The sequence below is a fragment of the Trematosphaeria pertusa genome (assembly GCF_010094035.1).
Source record: "Trematosphaeria pertusa strain CBS 122368 unplaced genomic scaffold BU26scaffold_15, whole genome shotgun sequence".
Classification (NCBI taxonomy): domain Eukaryota; kingdom Fungi; phylum Ascomycota; class Dothideomycetes; order Pleosporales; family Trematosphaeriaceae; genus Trematosphaeria; species Trematosphaeria pertusa.
In genome coordinates, this window is record NW_022987226.1 from 1,027,901 (window position 1) to 1,040,424 (window position 12,524).

Below are 12,524 nucleotides of genomic sequence, written 5' to 3' on the forward strand. Positions count from 1 at the left end.
GAGGGCGTTTGAGAAAGAGAGGATCAGGTGAGCGAGCGCTCTGAAGCCGGCTTCGGATGAGGGCCGTAGGAAGTGGGATGCTGTTACACAGTACTCGGGAGACTTGCTTTCGTCGGCCGGCAACACTGTGGGTCTTGCAGTCGTGTCAAATGGCGATTGATGGCATCACAACGCCGCATGCTTGGGACTCCGGACAAGCGGTAGGGTAGCCTGTGTTATGAGGTCCTGGATAGTGACGCGGCACTGAATCAGCACTGGGGACGAACGACCTCATCGGTGTTCCTTGTGCGACGGCCGTACATACACCACCTGTCCGAATCCGAGACTCCCCGGAATCGGCGCGTCTTTCTCCACGCTCTACCCAATGGCATGGATATACGTAGTCGGAGCTCGGAGCTTTAGACCACGATTGTAACAATCGCCATGGTGGTGAAGCTCCTAGCGGGCATCGGATGCAGGACAGTTGGGCGAGTCAGCGGAAGGGAGGTTGCTCCGCGGAGCGCTTCAGGAGCTAGTCGGCTAGTGTACCGAGTAAGCTTGGCGGGGCTGGCTTCTCATTCCACCTGCACATGGCACGGTCATTCCCGTAGAGCAGGGGTGGGTGAGACAGGTATTAATACGAGAGAGCCTGCTCGCGTTGTGGCTGTTTGTGGAGATGCCGCTTGCTTTTTCTTGTCTTAAGATATTCCCTACCCGACTACTGTGCAGCCCAGCTAAACGACCCCACCCAAAACGAACGCGATGCGCTTATCGAAACGAGAGAAACTATGTACGGAAGAGAGGGCCATGTGCCGTAGAGGAGATCAGGGATACAGAAAGACTTATTAGCTGGACGGGAATGGACGGGAATGCTACTATGCCCACCGAACGCCATATCCCACAACCGGTCTACCGTATCGCCCCGGGAAGTAAAGCCTCTAGCTGAGGCATAAGCTCCATAGCCTTGGCGCTTAAAGTCCAATTGTTAAGGTCGCGGATGTGGTTCTCGAAGAGCGGGGTTAAACGTGTATATCCGGTCTCCATGTCCCAGTAATGGCAAGCATCCTCCGCGTATGGCCAGTCTATGTCTATCAGACCGACGAATGCCACTACTACAAACTCCCTGGGGTGTTCGTAAAGATATTGACGGAGTTGCGGCCTAAAGATGTCAGAATATTGTTAAAAAGAAGGAAACCAGGGAGATCCGCTTACCAGGGGATAAGGTCGACCAGGATATCGTACGGCGAGCAGTCTTGCCTAGGAAGAGGCATCAACCATTCGGGCATCGAATTCATGTTCTCGACGTTGGGCCATATGAGCCACTGGGAGACATCAGCGCATGCCCTTCGCTTTGGTCCGGATGAAACTAGAATGGACGCTTTGGTTTGGCTGAAAAGGACGTACCCTCATCATCTGAGTCAAGAGGAAACCCGAAGCCAAGCGAATTGGTAGAGGAGCCGCGGGCAAGAGCTTATTGACCGTCCTGGACGCCCAAGTTGTCACCGGTTGTCCATCCTGAGGATCCGTAAAACCTAGCAACAAAGTATCTACATCTATCTCGTTCCGCCCGAAGATTTGTGCTTTATCCCAACCGTTGGCCAGCAAGTCTCTCTTGGTTCTTCGGTAGAAGGCGCAGTCGAAGCTGAACTTGCCGAGTTCGCCCGTCTTGTTGAAGTCGAGGGACGTGTTGCCCATTGCGCTGTCAGGAAGTGGGAACGGTAACGCTGTTTGGCTCTGCTCTCTGCTGTTTCACATGTTAGTCCCCTGCCGACCTTGTCTTTCTGTTTTGGTATTCTCTTACCTTCCGTCCCGCGAGGATCCATCGTATGACGATGTGGCAATACTTGGTGTTGGCCGAGAGAACGCCTCACTTCCAGGAGTACCACCTGACGACTCTTGGTCTGGCAATGGGCGCAGAAGGTTGTCGGCTTCCTGCAAAAGATGAACAAGACATTCGAGAGTGAGATGCGGAAGGCTCGCTGACCTGGAGCGCCCGCCGGATCTCCGCGGCAGAGTGGTGTGCAAACCCATTCTTCTCTAACTCGCTCGCCCAATTCGCCGCAGACACCCTGTCCGGCGCTATGGCTAGCAACGATACGATTGACTTCATGTCATCGAGCTCCTTTGCGAGCCTCCTGACATGCGCCCGCAACTGCGTGGTCGTCTTGCCGTCTTCGGCGACATCGTAAACGCACACGAGGTTCTTGGTCTGGCACGTATTGCATTTCGGCCGCACACCGTCGCACTAGAAAAGAGTGTCAGGAGAGTCGAGACTATCCGGCGTATCTGCTGCGCACCTTCGACTTCCGCTTCCGACAGCTCTCGCAAGCGATTGAGGTGATCTTTCCTCGCGGAGTGCGTAGGGCATAGGTACCGGAGATGGGGGAGTTATGCTGGCCTCTAGTGTTCGCCAGAGAGCCTGCAAGCCCCTGCTTTGGCGCTAAGGGGGCTTTATTGTTGGCAGAGGTGGCAGAGGTAGATGAAGATTGGGATCGAAAAGCCAGTGCGGATGCTTGCGATGTATCGAAACGGAGTAGTCTTGCGCTATGTTCGCACGGGTCCAGTTCCTGGCTGTCGTCTTGTCAGCTGGGGATGTTTTGCATCGAAGTGAACGAGAGGCTTCTCCACAACTCCCGAGAGAGTTCCGGTCCTGGACAAAGATGCTTGGCCTGGCATTACTCGGTCTAATTGGCAATTCTCCGCGATACCGCTCCGAGCAGAGCGCTGCGACGGATTACGGTCTCTGATACGCCGATGTACTGTATATCGCGAGAGATCTTGCAAGAGGCGTGGTTTGGGCTCCGCAGTGGGCTGATCTGTGCATATCGATCGTCGGGCTGGGGCATGAATGACGGTTCGGCAAATACCGCCCACTCAAAACCTAGCTGCTCCACACAGCTTCTCATGCGGATCCGAGGGCGTTCAGATGTCTGCGGTTGTGGGTGGCCGAGGTTGAAAGGACTTCCCATCAGACTCGGGTCTCACAAAATCCTCTTCCCTGTTGCGAAAGAATTGGACGTGTCGTTGTCCGGAGCTGGAGCAGGAGATGCCCCGTGGCCAGGACAAATTTCGTCGCTACCGTCCTATGAACCGAATATCGCGGCCTGCGTAGGAATTATCCGAAGAAATTTCGTAATTCGGACAGAGTAGCCACGAGGACCGAGGGCGCCGTTGCCCAGCGCCACTGCAATCCACAGCGTGGAACAAGAAGCTTTCGTGAAGGCCAGCCGTAGAAAGAAAAAGACATTGCAGAAGCAAGCTCACCTGTGGAACGCGTTCGAATGGATCACCGCCCCTGAGGCTCGACGCAATGTACGAAGACTCGGTCCATCCTGTGGGAAGCCATCCAACTCATTCTGGAGGTCGCCGCCATACCAATAGCTGGCCCCTGCTGTCTATATCAGCGGCTGCAGGTTGTTCTCGTATTGGGTTCGGTTCATACCTGGAGAGGAATTTGCTGATTCTGGAGACATGAGTGAGATCATGTCTTAGTCCACCGCAATCGGCAGAGAAGCTTTATTCGATCGTGGAAACGGATGAGAGAAATAAACACGCTGAAACCGTGAAAGCGCATCGGCTTTGCATACTCACGGGGGTTTACTTCCTATAACGTTCTTCGCAGAGGGTTGCGTACGGTAAACCATTGGGCTTAGCCAATCCTTACGTTTACCCTGCTGACAAGCACTGTGTGCTGGAACGGGTTTCAAAGGACGGTCACCTAAACACCATTTGGGAAAGCGGATGCAAGGTCGGATCTAGGGTCTAGCGGGACCACAATCCAAGAACGGCGGGGAAGTCGGCTGAGCTGCGGTATTATCGGAACTGTCCAGGCCGGCGTCCTCCGCAGAAGTCAACCAGGTTATAACCCGAAATCAAATCCGGCAAGAGTGGGTGTGGGCGACGCAGTATTCGGTCTGCCGGATCTTATTCGTGGCGCCCTGTTCTCAGTCTCACCCAGGGAACCAAGGCGCGTCACTGAACGGTGCCCTCTCTACCCTGCCCGCTATGGGCTCCGCGCTCCGCGCCCATGCAAGTCGTCACAAGGGTGATGCTGCGGCTTGCACCGTACGAATTGATGTGCGTCGTCGGATACTAAATGGAATTTGACTCCGGATAGCGCACGCTCTGTAGCGTTCTGGACCCTTATACAGGGCGGACCATCGTTCAGACGCAAGGTTGGCTGCTTGCCAACAGGCACTCTATACGATGGGGCGGGCGTCGAGTGCCCAAGCCGGCAAGGCGATACTATGCAGTCGGACCGATACATCGCGTCTCAGCTCACTGGTAGCACCGCCTCGATGCGACGACGACGATCCGCCCCTTTGACGTATGAAGCTCATGACGTCGTGCTCCGCTTAGTGGCATTCTGATCGCGGCTTCTCGAAGACGTCTTCTCTCGGTGTTACACCAAAGCCGGTATAATGGCATTTGCTGTGGCGGTTTAGCAGTCGAATTTGGTTCGGCGCATCACATGCAGCGCGGTGATAGGCGAGCTCGTGCGCTCATTCCGGGGGGCATGTCCGACGCGTCGTTGCAACAATGGCGAAGCTGTAACAGTGGATACCTCCATGCTTTGCCTTGAACTGCTTCGCGCGCGACTGAACTTTCCCTGGCGGCAAACCGGAGATCAGACTTCCCACGGCGTTAAGACACTGCCAATCTCCCGTCGTCTGCATCGTCCGTCCCATCAACGGATCACGTCGCCGTCTGGTATTGCGGGTCGAAGCCGATCGGGTTGGCATTCCGGACACGAACTACCCTTTCAATGGAGTCCGCGATGATGTGTATCATTCCATGGCAGCTCATCAGAGGTGGGAAAATGTGGTAGCTCACTTCACCCAAATGTCAAAAAGCACACCCTGCAATTTGAGGTCTTCGCTGCGGAGATACTTCGAGACGGATCGGCGCTTGGCTACAAGTGGCATGTATATCCATTTCCGCGCTCTTGATTGGTAAAGGAGGGTGCCGACGCTTCTTGGGATGGGATTTCGATGTTGACCCTGGCTGGAGGCGCCCGCTAACGTGTGGCGCCGCTGCCAGGCCGATTTTCTTGCCGCCGACCTTGTAATCCAGCGCAGATCTCTCACCGTGGGCTGTCGCCTCGTTGGCCCATGACGATCGAAGCGGAAAAACTGAGGATATCTGCACCGCCTCCGTCGCCGGACGTGGTATCTCCAGACTCCCGTGGAGATACGGGAAGGAGGCCTGCTGCGTGCCCACTGCGCTCTTTCCCCGCATTATTTTGGCCGGCCCAACTCTATCTGATGCAACACCAAACCATATCTGGACGAGCATCGCAAGTATCTACGCTTACGGTTTACCACGTTCATGGAATCTGCTTCCTGAGCTCCGACCGCACTGCAGGTCGTGCATGTTTCATCCCGAATGCACTCAGCAGCTGCCCGCGAAGTCAACGCGCTCGAGGCAGGACTGAAGATATAAGTCATGGCGACCATATCAACGCAAAGCATGCTTTGATCTCTTTGGGCGCCTCAGCTTGTGTGGCTGGAGACTGACGTGCGCTCTAACCCGGGCGACTTTTCCCGACGGAGGCCAACCCAGGGGCTATTCGATGCATACATCTGCACCTACCGTAGCAGCCGCCATTAGGGCATTGTGTGATGGGGAACATGCCCTTTAAGCCCAAGCCCGAAGCCCCAATTCCAAGCGACTAGACTTCCCCTGCCAAACGGTCCGCCAGTCCTGACCCGAATGATTGGCACCAGCTTGAGCCTCCACAAGCGCGAGCATCCGCTTAGCCTTGTGAAGAGAGTCTCACCGGACTCCGCTCTTGCCCAATTGCAGGGTCTCAACCCCCTTGTCCTACCGCTCCTCCTGCAACCCATCTCTCGCCTATCTGTCTCGCAGTACCTAGTTGCGCTCGTAAATACGCTCGCACATCCGGGGTCTAGACAAAAGATCAGCGTCTCCACCATGTAACTTTGCACATACTGTCCCTCAAAGTTAATTCAGGTGAAGTCCCCAACAGAACTAAGCTTGATAGTCAAACTCACGCCATTTCCTAGTCCTTCGATCGCACATCCCAGACTCTTCTCGCCTGAATTACCTGTTCCGTCTATCGGTATTCCAAGACGGTTTCCATGCGGCGGTATTTCAGCCAGTGCTCGCGGGATAATCCCCGCCAACGCTTTTCCAATCGTATGTTGTCGTAAGCTGTTTCGTTCGTCGGCCTTTCTTGAATTTGTGCTCTTGCATGCTACCCTTTGTACCAGGCGCAGGCTCCACTCTGGTCGACCTGTGGCCCTTCGGCACGATCCGCTGCACACTGCTTGTGCGAGTAGCTCGATACTTTTCGGATAACGTAAATTGCTCACTTTGGCATGGAAACTTTGGGTCTTGAGGGTGCCTCGCAGGAAATGCCTCGTTTTTCGCATCTTGCTCTGGCTTCCGCCATGTGAAAGTAGTTACTCATCTTCGACCCGAGTCTTGCTAACTGACTCCTACCTCTGCTTAGTATTACTGATACCCATACTTGCATGAGAAGCGGCGGGACGCCCAAACTGACTAGGTTAGCGATTTAGTAGATGGTCCCGAGTTAGCGTTGGAAGAGGCGCAATAAACTTTGCGGTGGACTTCGGCAAGTGGAGTCGGCCTTGCCACCGACATGGAACCCCAATGTCAATTGCCTATGATTTTCCTATTTCTTCCGGTGGCCTTGAGTTAGGAGGTAATGTAATGCGCTGCCTGGGCAGCAGCAGTTTCGTCGTGTCCGTAACCCCAGCCCGCTGCTCGGGGCTCATTGGCCTGGTACACCTTCCGCCTCACTAAAGGCCAGCTTCCAGAAAGGTACCATCGCGCAAGTATCACGAGGGTCGCGCACTTGCAATTCAAGGCCGATACGAATATTCAGGTATTTTTGCAAGGTCACAATCAGCTTTGAGTCCTTCCACAGATACTTATCGGCAAATGAGGCCTCGATCCCTATTCATTGGGTACAGACACCTACTCTGACTGGACGAGGGCGGATGCATCTGAAGTCTTGACGACCACCATGCTGCAAGCCGTTCCATCTGTTCCTTCAAGCAGGCGGATCCTTTGCCGCAATCGGAAGCTGTAAAGGCTATGACAAATCTTTAGACAATGCAATGGTTCAGTGTACAGTTGGTGATGCTGTGAATGTAGGGAACGGCAATAGAGTCCAGATGCGGGATGTGAATGTAACTGCACGTGATTCAGCGCTGAGGCACCCAGAATGCCAAGACGCTAGCCAGAATTTCGGTGACCTCACACTCACGCCCCGCGACTCCCCGACAGAACAACATCTCCACCGCAACAACGCTGCATCCGGAACCCTCTCTATCACCCTCAGTCCGCCTTCCACCTGAAGGGTCGCACTGCGACTCGCTCTTGTCTCTTCTCTACGCGCTCCTTGCCTACAAACCCCGCTCCGGCCGGGCAGGTTTGCTGTGCGCTCCAGCTTGGGACATACAGTCAGTGGCAAAGGCACTCAATTCTTCAAACACAAGAAGCAAGCTGACGCCAAAATCTCGAATCTTTGTTTGTAGGAGTCCAGAGAGAGTAGACGACAAACATGGCCTCCCGCGCGAGCTCAGCGTCGGAGGGCGAAGTAGTCGAACACCAGCACAAGGCAAACAGCATCAGTCAGCACGGCGAACGCAGGATTAACGGCTCGGACAGGGTCTTTGGCCGGGACGGAGCTTCAGATAAATATGGTGCGTCTCCCCCTCAGGTGCCTCGACCATCGCGGCACATGCTGATAACGTCAGGCTACAAGTATCGGGCTTTGAGCCGCTCGCCCTCCCCGTACCGTAGGAAGCGCACTCGCTCGCCTTCTCCCTATCGTCATCAGCGCGGCCCCTCCCGCTCTCCTTCGCCGTTCCGTCATGGTCGAGACAACCGCGAACCTGACGATTCGCGATCAATTGCCAAGCGCAAGGCTTTACCGCTGCCCGGCGGCCGACCGGAGAAGCGGCATCACACTGATCGTAGCAGGCACCGCGAACGCCGACCCAAACCGCATCTTGAAGACATTCGGGCCGCCCCGTCTCAGCCCACTTCCTACAACGGCCGACCGCACGCCAAGCCCATCTCTTACGCCGACAATGAGAGGCCAGCTCCGGTGCCCGATTTCCGTGACGGCCTATACCCAGCAGACCGGCCTGCTCACCACGGCAGGGACGATTATCAGCGTAGGGGCATCCAACGAGAATCTCAACCAAACGGTCAGGTCGCGTCACATAGGCAGTCTACAGCCGCTGCCCCATCAACCCAGAGCAAAGACGTTGAAATGCGAGTGCCCCTATCTTTCACGGTAGATACCTTGCTAATAGATGACTCTAGGACAAGTCCAAAGGACGAGCTTGAGCACCCGCTTGAGCCAGCTAACGAGGACAAGGCGCCAGCGCAAGAGACTCGCGAGGAGAAGAGGCGTAGGTGGGCCGCTATACGAGCCGCTGCCGAGAAAGACAAGCCAAAGGACAACCTGCTCCAGCAAGCCCTTCTTGCTAATGCCTCTGAGAGCACCACCCCAAACATTGCTTCACCCGCGGCACCGGTCGAAAGCTCTGTTTCGCCTGCCGGGTCTCCCCGCATTGGTGATTTGGATTCCGTGCCAGCCTCTCCAGACGTCATGGTTGTCGACAAGCAAGGAGGAGTCAGCGAGGCCAACAGCCCGACAGCAGATGGAACATCAGCAGCAGACTATGATCCCACCAAGGATATGCTCGATGACCGCGACCGGGCTGCCCAGAAAGCGCGGCAGTCTGAACTTCCATCTGATGCCTATAGCGAGACTAACCCGAAGCTGCTCTCCACATTGCCTGCGGAGAAAGCGGGTCCGGCAAAGAAACAGAAGAAGGAATTCGACATGTTCGACTTCGAAGATGACGAGGATGAGAACGAAGAAGCAGGGGTTGAGGAGGCTGTGAACGACATAGCCAAGGGAACTGTGCTCGATGAGAAGCTGCTGGACAACTGGGACGATCCGGAAGGTTATTACAAGGTCATCAGCAACGAGCTTGTCAACGGCGGCCGCTACAGGATGATCAAAAGCCTTGGGCGAGGTGTGTTCGCAAACGTTGCCCAAGCTGAGGACGTCAAGATCCAAGGCGATGACACGAACCACAAGCTCGTTGCCATCAAGATGATCCGCAGGAACGATCTTATGAGAAAGGCTAGTCAGAAGGAGATGGACTTCTTGCGAAAGGTCAACGATGCGGATCCGCACGACAAGCGCCACATCATCCGGCTTCTCGGCTCATTCGACCACAAGGGCCATCTCTGCGTTGTGTTCGAACACATGTCGAAGAATCTTCGAGATCTCCTCAAAGAAGACACTAATGGCCACGGCCTGTCACTGCAAGCGGTCAGGACGTATGCTCGTCAAATGTTCATCGGTCTGCAACACCTGCAGAATTGCCAGGTGGTCCACTGCGACTTGAAGCCCGACAATATTCTGGTATCACCGGACAAGAAAACAATAAAGCTCTGCGATTTTGGTACAGCTGTCGACAAGCGAGATCTCATGGAGCGCACCGAGTATCTCGTCAGTCGATTCTACCGGGCGCCTGAGATCATTCTTGGTATGGACATCGGCTACGGAATAGACATGTGGGCCATTGGATGCACGATCTACGAACTGTGGACGGGGAAGATCCTCTTCACCGGTCGTACTAACAATCAGATGGTCAAGGCGTTCATGGACTGCCTTGGATGGCCCACCGAGAAGCTGCTCAAAAAAGGTCTATTGCAGAACGTTCTGGAACACTTCGAAGCTGGACCTCCGCTGAAGTTCATCAGCCGGGAGGTTGATCAGCACGGCATTGTACGTATATCTCCTATGCTATTCTGTCGCTAACAGTGACAGGCTTCTATTCGCAAGATCGAACAGCAGAAGAAGATACCTCGCGACTTAAAGACTCGCGTCAGCGATGCCGCTCGCGGTATCGCCCAAGCCGGACCGACTGCAACCGAGCTTAACGACTTTGCCGACCTTCTCGGAGCCTGCCTCAACCTCAATGTTGAGAAGCGCATTCAGCCAAAGGAGGCTCTTGCCCACAAGTTCTTCCCCCAACAGAAGCTCATGCCGAGATCCGCGGTGATCAAGCCGATGATGAAGCGTTCTGGAGCCGCAGGCATACGGAGGTAAGCATCTTGTCACTTTTCAGCGTTGCATGCACGCCTTTCAAGCCCCTAGGAGGTTATGCAGATAATTTTTGAGAGGTGGCTTCTTACATGGTCATACGACATGTCTTCGTGAATGGACACGGAATGCCAACTCAGGTGATGGGCTTCTCGCAGATGGCGATCCCAGAGGCGCTTGTATTATCTGGACGTCGTCGAGGTTGTGTATGTATCTACTGCAGGCATGTCCGGACATCAGGGAATAGATGGTTTGGAATGGTGACGGCTCAGTGTGGCCTACTTAATGCACTTTCTGAATCATCTTTGGCTACACACGAAATTGCCTGGGTTCACTGAAGGGAGGTTGCTTTCCAGGAACGTAAGGTCGACATGACGCCCCCTCAGCCCTTGTCAATGGCAATACTAATCCGAATGATAATATTAGCCCAGCTACGAGTCTTTTGACGCTATCTCCTGCGTGTTTGCCTGATGCAACGTAATTTCGCATTTATGCCCTTTTGGAGCGATGAGAAAGTAGTTCACCACGTCCATGCATCCCTCCGTCGCAGATGGCGCAAGCCGAGCCCCCTTCAGCTCCTGGAAGAACAATGCCGCAGCAATCCGAAGCTCCATGCGGGCCAGGTGAACGCCCAAACAAATTCTTGCACCCGCTCCAAATGGAGAGAATGCCGCCTTTCCGCGATCGGACAGCTTCTCCCCTCCGTTGGGCAGCCACCGCGATGGGTCGAACCTGCGCAGCGTGAGATTGGGGAGAGAGTCACAGGAGAACGAACTTACCTCTCCGGATCTAGGAAGTTATTCGGATCTCTGTGCAGCGACCAGCCTTGGGTCGTTACCGTGACGCCTGCTGGGAGGTAATGATCGCCCAGCGTGGCGCCGCCAGATGGCACAATCCGCGGAAGGCCGCCGGGCGCGGCACCGTAGAGCCGCAGGGTTTCCTCGATTGCCGCATTCAGCAAGGGCAAGCGTTCAAGCTCTGCATCCGAGACGTTTCCCTGCAACGTCGCTACCTCTTCCTCGATGGCGGCTTGTAACTTGGGCCGCTGTAGCACTGCCCACGTTAGATACGTCAGTGTAATGCCCGTCGTGTCCGACCCGGCAACAATGAGATTGCTGGCCTCTAGCTTTACGTCCAAATCTGTCAGCTGGGTGTTTTCACCGCCCTCGGCTTCGCTTATCATGGTGTGGAATATGTTCGAACGAGTCCCGATGTTCTTGCTGTTCCGGACAGCTACGGCGGCATACTCGCTCAGCATCGCGTCCGCGTTGAACATCTCTTGCGCCTGTCGGAAAGGAAGAGCGCGGAAGAAAGATCGCAGCATGGGAAATTCCGCGCAAATGCCACTGCCCTGGAGGGCGGCCTCGAGGATACGGTTATAGGTGCTTTTCTACGCGATGTTAGCCAGCGGCTTAGTCCAGAAGAGGAGGGCGATTCGCGATACCTCTCCGGACTCGAGTGTCCTAAACGACTCCCCAAACATCAGATGCGTCGACACGTCCGTGGCCAGGAACATCCACCACTTCATAACATCCGCCGTCCCGTGCTCTGCCTCCGCCCTAATTCTGCTCACCGCAAGTCGCGACTTCTCCAATACGAGCCATTCCCAGTTCTGCCGCAGGAAGGTCTTGCTGAATGCACGAGCAAACATCTTGCGGCGGGCGGCGTGCTGCTTTGGCTCGGTCATGGCGAACACGCCCGGGCGTTCCGCGAAGGCCAGTTCCTGGTACCATGGGCTTTTGTTGAAGCCTGAGCCGATGCGATGGATCTCTCTGAAGCCCTCGATGTCGTTCACGGCCACTTCGGTTGGAGAAATGCGGACGACTGGCCCATAGTGTTGGTGGAGCTTGTGGACGTAGTGGACGCGGTTGCCGGTGACTGCTGCGATTTTCAGGGCCAGGTTCGAGAACGAGGTATGCCACGGTCCAGGGATGTGTCGCAGAGGTGTATAGCACTTTGTACGGATTCATTAGCTGAATGAAAGGACTCGGGTGGCTGCTTTTGCTCGTGGCTAACCTTGATCAGAACAGGGACGAAGAGCAGCGCAAGTAGTAGGACCGCAATAGCTATCCCTGGAAATGGGAATGTCATGGTGGTGGTATCTGTAGGTACTTCAACAACAGACCGATCAGTTAAGATGTCTCTTCGTTTTCCATCGACAGCCACAAGTTTGCGGGGTGCATAGGCTTGACTTTTGGCGGCGTATGTCTAACTCTGGATTAGGGATTCAGAACGTATAGAACATAAAGTCCGGGATGTGGAGTAGCCGCATTGGCTTTCCAGCCTAGGTCCGAGAAAGCCCCACTTGGCGACGTCGGAATGTGGAGATTGAATTCTTGGAACACTCCTCCGAAACTGATTCTCTAACCCCCGGAGCACGACAAATCGATGAGGACGACGGTGCAGCATGCTTAAAAGAACG

General features: G+C 55.0%; 4 protein-coding genes across 4 annotated transcripts; 1 reads left to right on the forward strand and 3 right to left on the reverse strand.

The window, feature by feature from the left end:
- Window positions 1-888: 888 nt before the first annotated feature.
- Window positions 889-3,452, reverse strand: BU26DRAFT_569376 (uncharacterized protein; the record flags this gene model as incomplete). Its single annotated transcript, XM_033833880.1, has 8 exons — window positions 889-1,138; window positions 1,192-1,301; window positions 1,384-1,723; window positions 1,781-1,911; window positions 1,964-2,224; window positions 2,277-2,550; window positions 3,244-3,367; window positions 3,422-3,452. 8 exons carry the CDS (start codon window positions 3,450-3,452, stop codon window positions 889-891), a joined length of 1,521 nt encoding a protein of 506 aa, XP_033679397.1.
- Window positions 3,453-4,481: 1,029 nt separating this feature from the next.
- BU26DRAFT_509295 (uncharacterized protein) lies at window positions 4,482-5,426 on the reverse strand (the record flags this gene model as incomplete). Its single annotated transcript, XM_033827138.1, has 3 exons — window positions 4,482-4,686; window positions 4,838-5,262; window positions 5,301-5,426. 3 exons carry the CDS (start codon window positions 5,424-5,426, stop codon window positions 4,482-4,484), a joined length of 756 nt encoding a protein of 251 aa, XP_033679398.1.
- A 1,829-nt stretch (window positions 5,427-7,255) lies between these two features.
- On the forward strand, window positions 7,256-10,528 carry BU26DRAFT_523051 (kinase-like protein). The gene is made up of 4 exons (XM_033829948.1): window positions 7,256-7,673; window positions 7,728-8,250; window positions 8,302-9,784; window positions 9,827-10,528. Exons 1-4 carry the CDS (start codon window positions 7,532-7,534, stop codon window positions 10,106-10,108), a joined length of 2,430 nt encoding a protein of 809 aa, XP_033679399.1. The 5' UTR covers window positions 7,256-7,531; the 3' UTR covers window positions 10,109-10,528.
- A 5-nt stretch (window positions 10,529-10,533) lies between these two features.
- Window positions 10,534-12,193, reverse strand: BU26DRAFT_533822 (cytochrome P450; the record flags this gene model as incomplete). The annotated part of the gene is made up of 4 exons (XM_033831182.1): window positions 10,534-10,834; window positions 10,882-11,492; window positions 11,547-12,056; window positions 12,119-12,193. The coding sequence occupies 4 exons, from the start codon at window positions 12,191-12,193 to the stop codon at window positions 10,534-10,536; spliced, it is 1,497 nt and encodes a 498-aa protein (XP_033679400.1).
- Between the last annotated feature and the right edge of the window lie 331 nt (window positions 12,194-12,524).

Coding starts and splice junctions, on each gene's coding strand:
- BU26DRAFT_523051 (XM_033829948.1), top strand. CDS start 7,532: ATGGCCTCCCGCGCGAGCTCAGCGTCGGAGGGCGAAGTAGTCGAACAC. Junction 8,251..8,301: donor CAGAGCAAAGACGTTGAAAT/GCGAGTGCCCCT, acceptor AGATGACTCTAG/GACAAGTCCAAAGGACGAGC. Junction 9,785..9,826: donor AGGTTGATCAGCACGGCATT/GTACGTATATCT, acceptor TAACAGTGACAG/GCTTCTATTCGCAAGATCGA.